This window comes from Dermacentor variabilis, unplaced genomic scaffold (genome assembly GCF_050947875.1).
Source record: "Dermacentor variabilis isolate Ectoservices unplaced genomic scaffold, ASM5094787v1 scaffold_12, whole genome shotgun sequence".
Classification (NCBI taxonomy): domain Eukaryota; kingdom Metazoa; phylum Arthropoda; class Arachnida; order Ixodida; family Ixodidae; genus Dermacentor; species Dermacentor variabilis.
In genome coordinates this window covers 51,477,851-51,492,294 of record NW_027460280.1, presented here as the reverse complement: position 1 = coordinate 51,492,294, position 14,444 = coordinate 51,477,851, and the positions used below count along the sequence as shown (strand labels likewise).

The window sequence follows — 14,444 nt, the reverse complement described above, 5'->3', positions numbered from 1 at the left end:
TTAATTTTTATAGTACTGCAACGTGTCATTACTTGCGTAACTGCGTCCTTCTTCCATTGTGATTACATGCAGTTGCGAAGGACGCCGGATAAGTTGCGCGTACTCGAGCTTTGTTCGGAGAAACACAGGGTGCGTTTCTGTTGGCCTTTCGCGCAACGCATAACTGAAATGTCGGTGGCAATGGAAACTGTAGAAAGGTGCTAGCTATGCATGGTAGCTAATAATTTAGACATGAGCGGACTATTCGCATATTTATCTAGTATTGCCTACTATGGCATATGTTTGCGCAAGAAAGGACTTGAATGAGACACTCTCGCCCATCTTTGTTGTCTCAAAGCATCCGCATTCGCTCGCGAGCGACAATTCCGCACAAGAAACTCGCCCGTGTGCTCACCTGACGCCTTTTATTCTCGTTTGAAGCGGGCCCGATGTATTCAGATGAAGAGATTTGACTCTCTCCTGTAACAATTAAACGTAGCTGTCAATAAAAACTAAATCAGGGTTGACTCTGTGCCGTGGTCCATCGTCGTTTTTGCTTCAGTTGACCGCGATCTTAAGGTCCCGAGTCAGTCACGTGAGTATATTGCAACATACATTCTTGTCGTCGTATGGGTAACTGAGGTGCAGTGCAGTTCCGCTCTCTTGATTCCGTCAAACCACGACGGCTACTGTCGCCAAAGTGACATTGCATCAATTCCTCTCGTCGGTTGCTTCAGCCGTCGTGGCGGGCAGCGTAAATGAAGACAAGCGCTTTGCGCCTATTTTGCATGTACTGAGAATAACTTCCGACGAAAAAGAACAATCTTACATAGCATCACTTTCTTTTGTTCGTATAGCAGCACTTTATGTTAGCTGGCTGAGCTGGCCAGTATGTTTTCGGACTGCCTGCTGATTCTCTACACGTTGATTGTTTCTGGATTTCGTTTAACTTTCTAGCCTGCGGGGAAGACGATTACCATGCAGCTATTCCCTTTCAGCCGAACAGCCCACGACTAGAACAAAAAATTAGACGGCAGGTTTTACAGAAAATTTTTGAACGCGGCCACTACTGGTGATCATTCTGGTGTCCATTTTTGTTCTTCCATAGGCCTATATTTTTTTTTTTCAAAAAGGCGAATAAATCCTAAAGAATGCCCACGCTATCTCATCGGCGTCCGAACAACACCGCGGAGAAAAATAGAAACTGCTTGGAACGGGACATTTCTTGCGAGTCGTACTCTACACTTATTTAGAGACTCTTTTCTATGAACAAACCATTTGTCACCGAGCAGCGCTGTCACGAGGTCGCGCTCCGCTTACACGGCGAGCAGCGCGCGCGGCCCGTGCAGCGAGCGCCTTCGGAAGATGAAGAGAAACCACACAATACCTATGAGTGCACACGTACGAGATACAAACTTTTAATAAACGCAACTGGACGAAACAACATTGATGCTCTCTTGATATACATCTATACGTATGTACACCAGTTTCTTCGAATCAAGCCCAAACTAGACCCGAAATTTCACAGTCAGCCGCCGGGCTGGTGTATACATGTATAGAGCCGCTAAAACTGCAACTTGAAAGACATCGGTCACACAAGAGCGACGATAAGAGCGCGCTACACGTATCGTGAAGAGGTAACAACTGCAATGACCCTGTGTAAGAGTTGTCGCGAAACAAAAAAATAAAATCGACAAGCTCTCCAAAAGCAACCTCTGAAACATCCGTTCAACCAGTCGTAATGTAATTCCGTACACACCGCATTTCTTTCCTTCACACGCGACATATCACACACCAGACCAGAGGCGTATCCGCTTTGGAAATGGGGGAGACGTATGGGAGGAGGGTCCCACGAAACGCGACCGAGGCTTGCGCGCGCGAGTAAAAATATACAACAAACTAAAATCGCACGTAATACTGTAACGCAGGTGGTGTGGTGCATGAGATGACTTAGCATATCGGACAAAACGCTCTCGACTCGGCGCTAGTGAGCTGTAGTTGCAGTTCACTGCTTGGAAGGCAAAAAATAACACGACGTCCACTGCTGCCCTTAAAAGATCGCCGTAACGGTCACGTGATGACAGGCGGTGATGGCAGCGACAAGAACCAGGCAAGACTAATGATGGCATCATGCGGAGGTTGCGGCGGCGGCCGCCCACAGTAACTTCCTTTTTTTTTTTTGTTGCTTTGTTTTACGCACTTCTGCCAGGCTCATTAAGCTTGGCGTTCGTCATATCAGCTGCCACCACCGCTCCCGGTTTTTCGCGGAACCGTTACGGAACCCTGTTAAACTTAGCCATCAAACAAGCAAACGAACAAACAAAAATGAAACATACCCGCCGTGGTTGCTCAGTGGCTATGGTGTTAGGCTGCTGAGCACGAGGTCGCGGGATCGAATCCCGGCCACGGCGGCCGCATTTCGGTAGGGGCGAAATGCGAATACACCCGTGTACTTAGATTTAGGCGCACATTAAAGAACCCCAGGTGGTCGAAATTCCTGGAGTCCTCCACTACAGCGTGCTTCAGAATCAGAAATCAGTTTTGGCACGTAAAATCCCATAATTTACTTAAAATGAAACATGACAAGTTCTCATTCTCTTTGTCACACGCACCACTAAGTAATCGCGGGAAAAATGAACGCATCTTAAATAAAACGCGAATAATTAAAGCTTAGCTTCGGCCGCTCCATCCTGACAGCTTCTAAGACCCCCGTAATCCGAGCGCTTTCTGGCTACGCTACAGCATGAAAGACCGATTAGAGCGCAGGGATTTGTGAGGGTTTCTTTTTGTCGATGAGGGGTGGAGAACAATTTCACTTTGCTGGTTTGAACGAGGTGGGACCAAGAGGCCACTTGGGTCACAACCTAAGTCGAGCTAACGCGACAGAGGATTTCGTTGCGTTGACAGCCCTGGGTGCCTGTCGGTGCACGATTTCAGAAAGGGTTTACACTACGATGCAGGGGCGAAGCGAGGCGGGCCGGCAGATGAAACGAGGTGTCGTGGGTGGGGTCGACAATAAATAGAGGGATGTGGGTCAGAGGGGCCTCGGACGGGCAGCAAGCCTTGGCGGGGTGGGCCCGGACAACCCTGGAATGTTCGGCGACGCTATGTACAACAATCCAGCCACGTTGGAGGACGAGCTCGCATCACAATGCGGGAAGCAGCGATGACTGCGCAGTGACCACTGTCCTACACCTTGTCCGGCTGCGATGGCAGAGAGAGAGAGAGAATAGAACAGATTTGGTCAGGTCAGCTCCCAGAAACCAAAACAAAAATAAACTCTTTAAAATATAAAATATGTCTTACAGTCTACAAAATAAAGGGACGTCTGGAGCTATATATATATATATATATATATATATATATATATATATATATATATATATATATATATATATATATATATATATATATATATATATATATATAATTGTAGGTAAGCAGGTCATCCCTAAGTCTCTCCACGTCTCCACAGAACGGAAATAATCTCTTTAAATGGAATGGCGCTGTTGCGGTACCTGGCCAAAGCTACCCATGCCTCAGAGATTTGGTTATTGTTTCCCTCCGAAAAGTGCATCTTTCATGCCGACGCTTTTGCTGCATAATGTACCACGTATTCAGACTTCCACTGCGCTCTGCGGTTCCTATGTATCCGCAAGGACAGAATGGCAGGGCGCAATCACCAGTGTCGGGTAGAGGAAGGTCGACGTCCGGTCCACTCCGTGCGAGTTCTCTGCAGTGCACGTGTAGCCTCCCATGTCATTCCAGGCAATATTTCGGATCTCGAGATCACCGTTTTCCAGCACCTGCGCGAAAAAAGAAAGAAAGAAAAAATAACGGGAAGGGTCATTGAACAGCTGATCACGACTTCGTGCCAGCCATTTTGTGTGGTTTCACTACATGTGAGCAGGCCGAGTTGCTGCTGCGACAGCTACTGGCAGAATAATTCGGAACAAACAGCTTTCAATTCGACTGACAGTGACGGGTCGCGGAATCTCGTCTACGTATACGTCACGTCAGACTGCCTGCGCGTCCCTCAGCGGCTGCTTTCGGAATGCATAGCGAACTGTCAGCAGGCGAAAAAAAGATTACAGGCGATGAGAGGCCGTACCTTGTATTTGTCGCTGTTCTGCAGCTCAGTGTCGTCGGGACCGAACCAGGAGACGCTGGGCTTTGGCGAGCCAATGGGCCGGCAGAATAGCTGCACGGTACTGCCCATCAGCTCTAGGCGGGTGTGCGTCCACATGGTGATGCGGGCAGGGACGCCAGGGGGCACTACGTACAGAAGAAACCAGCAGCCGACGTCAGCCATAGTACAGCCGCAAACACGGCGACACGCATCTCGCTCCTCCATACAAGTGAACCCGACATTTGAATGAGGTGGCATAAACCGGCATTTGGAGTTGGTTATACGCAGACACAGCCGGCCGCGTACTGCCACACGCCTTCAGCGAGACATCGCATGCAAATTCAAAAGCGCCATCTCTTACGGAGTCAATTGAATACGCCATGCTCCTTAGTGTCTCGCTTAAGTGACATAACTTATGAAAGCGCAAGAATTCAGAACAAAAGTGAACAATGTAAAGTGATCTTGGTGGCCATGCATGGCAGGAGGTATGCACGCACCGAAGGACTTCTTCACGAGGCACATGGGGCTGGAGCGAGCCGAGCCGATCTTGGTGACCTTGACCTTAGTGCTCTTGCTGATGCGGTGGTAGGGGTTCTGGGCGACGCACGTGTACTCGGCCTCGTCGTACTGCGACGACGCGCAGTCAATGTACAGCCGCGATCTGGTGAAGCTGAGGCCAAGCATGGGCGCGCCCTCTGGGTTCACGTCCTCTTCCGTGCGTTCGCTTCCCGACATGTCCTGCGTAACGGGTCGACGGAACGAGGTCAGAAAATGGTTTCAATAAAGATCATTTTTCATTTTTGGTTACCGATTTAGAAGCACTCGAAAGTACCGAAATGGCGCAGCAAAATTGTTAGTTTATAGCAGTTTTTCTGAGGTCATGACTATGTTTAAAACAGTGACATTAAGCACAAGGTCAACGCGGTTCTTTGAATATATATAATCAAAGTAGCCCTTATTTGATGTTGTGAGAGCTGGCGTAATCCTGACGCACCATCGCTTCTCAAACAGCCGCACGCAACTGCCGCTCTCAAGGGCAGATCGAAAGAAAAGTCACCGGCAACTCTGGTCGCTCTTTTCGCGAACGACAGAAGCACACTGCAGGCAATCAATTACGCTCAGCGGAGACTAAACACAGCTGTCACGCACACGTTGGTGGAAACGTAAGCAGTGGCAAAGCTTGCCTTGACGTGGTCACGGCGAGACCCCCGCAAGGAGATGAATCGTGAGACGCTTCATGTTGCGACGATAGCTGCCCACAGAAACAGCGGAGTAGCAGAGCTAAATGTGCGTACTAATTTGTGCTGGCCGCTTTGGACTACTAAATAACAGATTCTAAAGCGCCGCATTTATAGTAGAGCATCCAATTCCATTGAACGGGATTGACAAAGCTATTGGAGGAAAGGAACGTTTTTTTCTAGCTGCTCGATGCCTGCATTAGGTCGTTCACTATTTTTCTTAAGTACATTATACTCGGACGGGCACTATAGGAAACAATCGTGATGTTATCGCAGAGAAGGCTACGTTATTATTTCGTTTGCATCTGATGAAATGTTTAAATTCAGCAAGGCGATAATAAAGCCGTACATTAGCCGAGTGTCTGCAGGTGCGTTGCACCCGTCTTAAATAGCCCTCGCCATAGCATCTTCAAGGCACATTCCGCTGCCGACAACGAAATCGAACGCGAATACAATTAGACATATTTTAATGACGCCAATGCGCACAGAAAATACCGCGCGCCGAAACGTTAGCAAATGGACGCGGCGAGCATATATATAAGTGCCCCAAAGTGTGCGTACAAAGGGTGCAAACACACCAAAGGGATGTTCTACAGGAAATGGATACCACGAGGCTAGCTTTGATCTTTTTACCCTTTCTTTATTTATTTAGTATGTGTCAGCGCGCACGGGGCAACGACACGGAAACTGTATTTACCAAGGTCTCGAGCGCAATGCCGCATGTTCTCATCTTACGCCAAAAGCAGAATTCTACTCTTAGTTCAAAGCCATCGGGGTCACCGGTTCATTGGCTGCACGCAGAGAGCAGCAATCCTTTCTCTTTCATCATTAAATTATACAAAGGCGCGTCGATGAAGCGACATGTGTCATCGGCACTAATCGATTCGACATATCGCGCGACAGAATATATAGCCAAACGAGAGAAAGGCTAATGCCACGGGAGCCCAAAAGAGCACCGAGTGAAAGGGCCCTTGCCAACTGAGAAACTAGCGAAGGTTCGTTCTCTTTATTAAAACTTCTTTCTGGGCGAGTTGGTGCATACTTGACATAAAAATTGTTACAGCGCAAACACATGCAACCACAAAGTATGAAGGACGGGACACAGCGCTTGTGTCCCGTCCTTCATACTTTGTGGTTGCATGTGTTTGCGCTGTAACAATTTTTATGTTCGTTCTCTGCGCCATGGAGACCCGCGTGTCCCTTGGCGCGGACAGCAGAGGCCTTCTCTCCGGTCAGCGACGAATGATGTCACTGCACCTGCTTCGAAAGAGCCCGGGGAAAACGACTCAGCTGAAATTCTTCCGGGTGACACGCGAGCGCAGTCGCATTAGCGCTCTTCGCAATCATGGTGCGAGGCTTTCGGTTTCCCTGCGAGCGCGCATGCATCGCGATAAAAGTAATGCGACGACGTGCCCTCCCAACGCCCTGGAGACAAGTGCTGCCCAAGGCTACCGAGAAGAGACTGCATCGCGTGCCCATGCGGCAGCAGCAAACGTGGACTCCGTCACGATAGCGCTGCCGCTGGCAGCCACTATCGCGCCGCCAATGTCCTCCTCGATCCCACAGCCGCCGGGGTTGAATGAACAGCCGCCAGCGCTGCTACAGCACCGGCCGCGCTGCAGGCGGCCAGCCAATCTCGGAGGCGGCCCACCCGAGGTCGCCGTGTGTGAAGACGTGCAGAAAGCGCATAAGCCGATGGCGCGACCGTTGAAAGCGTGCTCTACGCTTTTGCTTTTACTGTTCGATGCGTGAAACCGCGGATGGCGTGTACTCGTATTTCCACTCATTCTCTCCTTTCTTTGGTTTTTGCAGTCGAGTATTATTATCTGATCGCTACCAGAGCCACAATCAACGGAATAAGTAAAGAACTTGTCAGCTATAGAGGTATTAAAGGAAAGAGAGACATCTGTAAACAGCCTGAATCACATCAAAAGGATTGAAGGGTTGTAACCATGTTTTGACAGCTGGATCTTTCTTTTCCGCATTAGATGTCCCAAATGGCATTACAGCTCCAGAAAACCGGATAACAGAACATCCTCTTGTACTGCACGAAGTATAGTCGAGCCTACGGCGTGTGCGGTTAAGCATGCAAACGGTTCCGATAAATGGAACCCGGTTAAATCCGCAAATCAGGCAAAGAGCAGCGCTCACCTGTCCGATACGGAGTCCGTTTTTGAGCCAGTGGATGGTGGGTGGGGGGTTCCCACCTGCTTCGCATTCTACCACCAGAGACTCGGACTCGGCGACCGTCATCACGTCAGGTGGGGTGTTGCGAAGCTTAAGGTGCGACTTGCGCAACAGGTTGCTGCCAGGGCCTGCGTCGGAGCGAGCACACGACACGTCAGGTTTTTGCCGCTCGAAACCAACATGTCACTGGTCAGACATGATGGGATGCTTCGACACTTACCTACTCGTGAGCCTCTCTGTGCCTTGGACACGAACAGCTGCGTAAAGGAGCAGACATGTGTGTTTCCGTTAATTTTCCGAACACACACACACACACACACACACACACACACACACACACACACACACACACACACACACACACACACACACACACACACACACACACACACACACACACACACACACACACACAAGTTGATACGCAAGGTCGTCTTATTTTGGATTGACTATTAAAGGGCAAAGGAGGGCGATAATGGAGCACGATATGCGCTCATACGCTTTCCTTGATTTCGTAAAAGCTGTTCAAGAAGCCGCAGAGACATCCTTGCTAACGGCCAAGGGCACATTTTTCACGATGCAATGAACTTTTCAGGCGACGCCAATCAGCCCCTGGAAGGCTTTCGAAATGGCTACGAGCCCGCGACCTCAAATGAGCGCCTTCTGTAGCGCCTTCCGCGAATATTGAGCTTGCCTTCGTACCTTTCGAGACACGAACCGGTGCAAGCAGTTCAAGTGCGAGCAGGCGCGCTATCAGTCAAAGAAAAGGGATCAAGAAAATCGAGAGCATCGGTCGTCTCATGCGCTGTAGCCCTGTTACCTCAAACGCGATAAGAACGCCTCTGTACTCAGTATTCGTAGAAGTGCCAGGAGCCTTACATTTTTTCTCGCGTTTATCTCTCGCTACACTACCACGCATCTTGAGTGGTACTACAAGCCAACAATTGAAGCCCGCGATAGCAGCCTGCAACTTTCATTCATATCTCCCGGAGAAATGTCAGCAGCATACCTGTTCGTCACAGGTCTGTGTTCTAATGAGCAGCATGTCCGCACTGACGTCCCTGTGTTTCCCAGCGTGTTCAGACATGATAAGACAGGGGGCTGCACCTTTTCTTCGCACATATTGCAAAACCTTGAACGTACCTTTCCCTGCAGCGTTACGCACCTTCCACGATATCTGATTCGTCTATAGTACAAAGCAAGAACTACCGTGCGTTGCGTTCATCCGATCATGATGGCGACTATTCACTGGTAAAGAAGAGAACGCAGGCATTGTGATTTCTGGACGCGCTTGGTTGTCTGTTGCGTCACGTATCACAAGAGTGCCTGTCAAATGACGCGCTACGTAAATGAAAGACAGCAGAAACATCCTGCGATATCCTACATGGCTGCCGAAGTTTAGAATAAATTAAACATTCAGATCCTCTTGTAAGAGACAAGTTCCTACTAGAATTAAAGATACGCCGTGTTCTAAAAGGCGTGCAAAACACGATTCAGCATGTATTACGAGTGTACGCGTAATCTACAGCTGCGGTGCAATAGCTTCTAGATACGCGAGGCAAGGGGCGAATGCCACTGCTAACCGTGTCTTCGATGCTGCAGACTGAGTTATCAACGGCAAAACGGGGTAGCAAGACCACACTCGGTGTGCTGCATCGGTACATACTACGTAAGTTCAGTAGGCTCTGTGAAACACCGGTTGGGCGAACTCACCCCGACGGCGTTGCGCTGCCGGGCCCCTTGGCCGACCAGCGACCTGCCCAGGACGACAGGCAGCAGCAGCACCAGGACGCTGACGAAGCTCGCAGTTCGCGGGCGCATTCCGTTTGCCGGGATTCGCACAAGTGGCGTCTGGACGCTCAAGACTCAGAGGCACGCTTCCTGCGTTGACAGAGAAAAGACGGTTATATAGTTCACTGACAAGCCAATGCTTGCGATTTCTCTTGACGAAGGGAAGTGGGACAACTGAGTTAATGGAAAGAGAATTACAAGAAAACCGTGCAGATCAGCACAATTGTCACACAAACACGCCGTCTATCTCGTTTCGAGAGCTTGAACACGCTCGGAGGCTTCCGTGAAGGAGGGAGATGTGACCTGTGCTCGGGAATGAAAACGTTCTCGTGATTTCTTCGTGATTCAATGCTTATATCTGCCTCGCATTGTACAAGAGCTCAGTACAGCACGAGAAGTATGTTGTCCTCAGCGAGATAGAGAGAACAGAAAACAAGAAACGGGTAGGAGGAGGAGGACGTTGTAGGTTCTAGGCGGATCTAGCCTTGCAAGACATGCCCCGGCAGTTTCTCCTCCAGAGGGGCTCCTTTCAGGAAAGTTCGGCCCTGTTCAGAAGCGCAGCACGAAACAGATGAACAAAACGGCGCGCACAGCGAAGGCACAGAGGTTAGCCATATTAACTGTCCGGTTGGGTAACTCTGCACTGAGGAAAAGGAAATGGGTAGAACAGATGAGAAGATATGAAGAGTGTCTGTCCACAAAAACATTTGGAAGGCAACTGACAACAGCTACTGTTGTTCATTACATCACGGTGGCGTTCAAAAAACACAGTAACGCTTTTAGAGCAACTCAGGCAGACGTTGGATGGTATTAAGGCTTTGTCCTTGGTTTATGACTCACCAAAATAGACACTACTTTGGCGCATCTATAGGTATGTCGCATAATTGTGTACGTCTGTTCGTGCTATCTTATACGTTGACGACGGAGTCTCCGTCAGAGCTACTCAGCAGTAGATGGGTAATCAAGAGAATAGGCACCAGGCCATGTTCCATAACAGTAATCGACCATCTTCCTTTCACATTACGTACAATATAATCGATAAAGGACATACGTTCACTTTAAACGTAACACAATTTTTAATATAATTGTGCTCATTTTAACTTTTCAAGATCGCGTTGCAAAAAGGAAAAAGAACAAAGAAGCCAAATGTAAAGAATTATATCCAGAACATGCAAGGCTCTGATTTTTGTAACTTGCTGAACAGATGCCATTCAGTGTCTTATAGTAGGTCTGCTTTTGCGTTATGTGCACAGTTTTGCAACAGTATTCACACGCCGGCGATACAAGCAACGTAACCATGGGCAACGTCTCCTCTGTCTTGCTCTTATCCGGCCATGTGCTGCTTTTCCCCCGCCGAAACAAAGCACAATACCCGAAACGCTGGCGGGAGCCGTTAGAAGTGTATCCCTTTCATCCGCTGAGCCGCGACAGTTACGCGTATACGGGACATCCGTAACTCCGCCGGATACACCGCGGCAACGTCGAGCTAGGTGTTACGCGACCCACACCTGTGGCGGCGCCCGTATCCCCAGGCCGCATGCTCCGCAGGAGGCGAAAGCTGCCATGGGGAGTTTCCGGGAGACGCCAAAGTCCCACATAGACTCCGCGAAAGGGAGAGCGGCCGCTTTCTTGGGGCCTTTGTCGGTCGGCGTACTCCTCAGATTTCGCGCATCGTCGTCGCGAGAAGCACCGGACGCGCGTGCTCGTGACAGCACCGCGTGCCCCGAAGACAATGCAACGGGCAGTGGTTGTTGCTGCCTCCGACCGTAATGCGAGAACAAGCGCCGAGACACCGTCGCAGGCGGACGATCATCATGCAACGTTTCCCTGCACCCGCACGCGCCGCTGATGCGCCCACGCGTAAAGACGCATAGCGAAACTGAACAGCCGCAGGGCGAGCTCCAGCGCAGGAGCGTTTTACTCGCAGACCATTCAGGCTTGAAGAATGTCTTTTCGGTACTTTTATTCAGCATCAGTGTGGCCTCCAAAAAAATTTCTGCCGTCGCCGTCGTCGTGAAGTTCCGTATAAAGTCCAAACACGATAACATCGCCTCCGCGCGTCGTACGCTGTATTGCGAGTGAAAGCTTGCGAGGGTCAGCTGAAGATCGCGGCTTACTATCGCGCGCGCGAGCCACATGGGCCCATTCAACTCCGACTGCTGCTGCTGCTGCTTACGGCGCGGCCGCGCGGGCGCCGTCTCTTTAAAGCGATGTGCGACGTGGCCTACGTGCGCGCCCGCGCGGGCCTCATCTTCAAAGCGTTCTGCGATGTGGACAAAGTGCATGCGCCGAGTGCCGGTATAGCGTTGTATGCACTGTGCTTTCAGCGTTTCATTCGCATTGAAGCGAGACACAGCACGAACAGCAATTTTCTCGCTTTTGCTAACGCGTTTCCTCATTCCAGAACTTTGAACAGCTAGTTTCCGCGGTCATCGAGCGCGATGTGTTCATGATTACCTGTGCGCGCGTGACACCGTGATTGTTAATTTAGTTAGTAAGTGAATGCTTACAAGTTATATACGGCCGATAAAACTACTATTCTTACTTCGTAGAGCTGTCTACTAATTTGCTATCGCAATCGATGTTTCGCATTTCGGGCGAAACTGCGCTTTTGTGTGTGTGTGTGTGTGTGTGTGTGTGTGTGTGTGTGTGTGTGTGTGTGTGTGTGTGTGTGTGTTTGTGTGACACGGACGTTCGTCCAATTCCCAAATTACCTCAATTTTGTTTTAATACGTTCATGCGATACTACTGCTGCGATTACTACTATTGCAACTGCTACTACTAACTGTACTAACGCTACTATTACGACTACCAGTACTACTGCATGTACTACTACTAATAATAATAAAAAGAAGATGAAGAAGGAGCTTATCGCGCACGCGTACGGGACTGAATTTGTCGGCAAGTTGTCAGAACCACCGGGGCACCATTCCCATCCAAGAGCGGCTCGCAGACTAATTAACGAGGTGACGCCAACGTCAGCGACGCTGTTTACTTGAACGCAAAGCCTTTCAGTGGCAGGATGCTTTGCGGCACAGAGATACTGGTCGTGCGGACACTCAAGAACGAGGAGAACGCCGAGCTTGCTAAAAGCTTGGCGCTGCACAGACGCATTAGTCATACTCGCCTTTCGTAATTAGCCGACTCAAAGCGGCTATTGATCCTGACGCCCAGTGCATGGCACAAACATGCTATATACCATTTAAAAGTGTGCTAGCCTCCCAAAAGCATATTTGCGCGCGGCATAGACGTAAAGTCGCTCGCAGCAGCCTGACCATTGAGCGCGAGCGATGAACACGAAGCCGTCGCACATACAGTGCTCTATGGAAATTTATGACGATAACCGCGACACTCCCTGCCAATTCGACGTTCAGTCTCTATAATTACTCGAAAATGAGACGTCCACCCAATCGCAGCAATTGCTACAAAGGAAACCCATACGGGTTCCTCAGTTCAGTTTTGCACAGTTCTCAGTTTAATCCAGAGATGTATACCTCTTGTTTCTTCAGGGCAAGGAACGGTCGATCCATTAAGCCTCTTTGCGGATTTCACGTCGTCGCTGCGCATATCGCCTCATTATGTGGGCATTTTCAAGTAATCAATAATACAAAATATTCTTCTAGTCGCTACAGGGACTTTCCGTAGAAATGCGACTCGGTAAGAATACGGCCGTCACAAGAGGCAAAATCAAAAGCACTGCGTCTGCTGCAGTGCTCGCAGATACTCTCTTATCGCGCGACTCTCCGCAGGTACGCACGTACTTCATCACAGCAGGCATTGGACTTCTCAAATCTCACGCAATCCCTGTGAAACGCACAATCCTTTACTGCTCTCGCGCAGTCGACACCTCTCCCTGCACGAGTCACCGCCCTGAGTATTATCTACGTGGAGCTCTTCGAAATTCTTTTCCTTCATTTATTTATTTATTTATTTATTTCCCTGCTTTCCTCGTTTCTTGGAAAAACTCGCGCTCACACGGTGCACTCCGCTCAAAAACGATTAAGCGCAATTTTAGGTCAGTATGGGCATCGATGCGTCTTACGTTGGTTTGGTCCGTTTGATTCTGTATAAGGGCTAAATACAGTCCGACGTAGCGTAAGCGCGCGCACACGTTACGTCACGTTGGCAAGAACAAAGGCGTCTGTAATTCCGACCGATGGTTCGACGCACTCGCGCAGCCATGCAGCGTAAGCGGACGCGCCCGGAGTCGAGCGACGCTGCGCCGGTAACGTCGGGCTACAAACGCGCCTTTAAGGCTGTTTCGAGATGACTGAACTACGTTCACGCTACGTTTTAACTTCTAGCATTTAGACCACTCGGTCCCCTCCACTCAATGTACACAAAGGCTTTCTCCCGAAAGAAAGAGAAGCAAAGAACAGCTGTGCGCCGGCGCCTGCATACGCACAGTGTGGGCGGAACATATATCACCGGCTCACGCACACCGGCTATCTATACACACACTCCTTTTTACCATATATTGAGTGGGACCGGTAACAGAACGTAGCGGAACGAAAAAGAAAATGACTAGCATGCACTCGAGGGAACGATATATAGAAATAATAACAAGAAAACGCCGAAAAATTTCGGGTATAGCCCTGCGACGATCCGGTTATTTGTACGAACACGAAAAAGTCAACACCCCATAAAGATCTTACTAACGCAAAGCTTGAGAAGGGGCAATTATCGACGCACAAGCGACAAAAACGACCAAGAGCATGAGCACGCAGTTCATGAAACAGCGATTCGACAGGGGCGCAAGTCAGTGCTTGACAAAGTCCCGAGTCGAAGCGCCTTCGTCGCGGTACAGAGCTTCGCTTTCGCGCATGGTGCAAGATCCTCCGGAAGTTCACGATAACCAAAACTCATCAAGGTTAGCTCTTAAGAGTATATAAATCGGACTCTCGGAAACACCAGAACCAGCCAGAAAAAAATCGTCAGAAGGCACGGATGGCGCAGCTTGGTGGGTAGTGTTACACACACACACACACACACACACACACACACACACACACACATATATATATATATATATATATATATATATATATATATATATATATATATATATATATATATATATATATATATATATATATATATATATATAGTAACGGAAGACA

General features: G+C 49.2%; 1 protein-coding gene across 3 annotated transcripts in view; it reads right to left on the bottom strand.

Annotated features, from left to right (window-relative positions):
* Nucleotides 1–1,367: 1,367 nt before the first annotated feature.
* Nucleotides 1,368–14,444, bottom strand: part of ImpL2 (Ecdysone-inducible gene L2) — a 122,373-nt gene continuing 109,296 nt past the window's right edge. For all 3 annotated transcript variants that reach the window (XM_075677026.1, XM_075677023.1, XM_075677025.1), the window contains exons 2-8: nucleotides 9,247–9,414; nucleotides 7,754–7,790; nucleotides 7,498–7,661; nucleotides 4,606–4,846; nucleotides 4,091–4,254; nucleotides 3,663–3,785; nucleotides 1,368–3,183 (exon numbers count right to left, since the gene is read on the bottom strand). In XM_075677026.1, the coding sequence (XP_075533141.1) occupies nucleotides 3,169–3,183; nucleotides 3,663–3,785; nucleotides 4,091–4,254; nucleotides 4,606–4,846; nucleotides 7,498–7,661; nucleotides 7,754–7,790; nucleotides 9,247–9,354 (852 nt within the window). In that variant the 5' untranslated portion in view covers nucleotides 9,355–9,414 and the 3' untranslated portion in view covers nucleotides 1,368–3,168. The remainder of the gene's footprint in view (nucleotides 3,184–3,662; nucleotides 3,786–4,090; nucleotides 4,255–4,605; nucleotides 4,847–7,497; nucleotides 7,662–7,753; nucleotides 7,791–9,246; nucleotides 9,415–14,444) is intronic.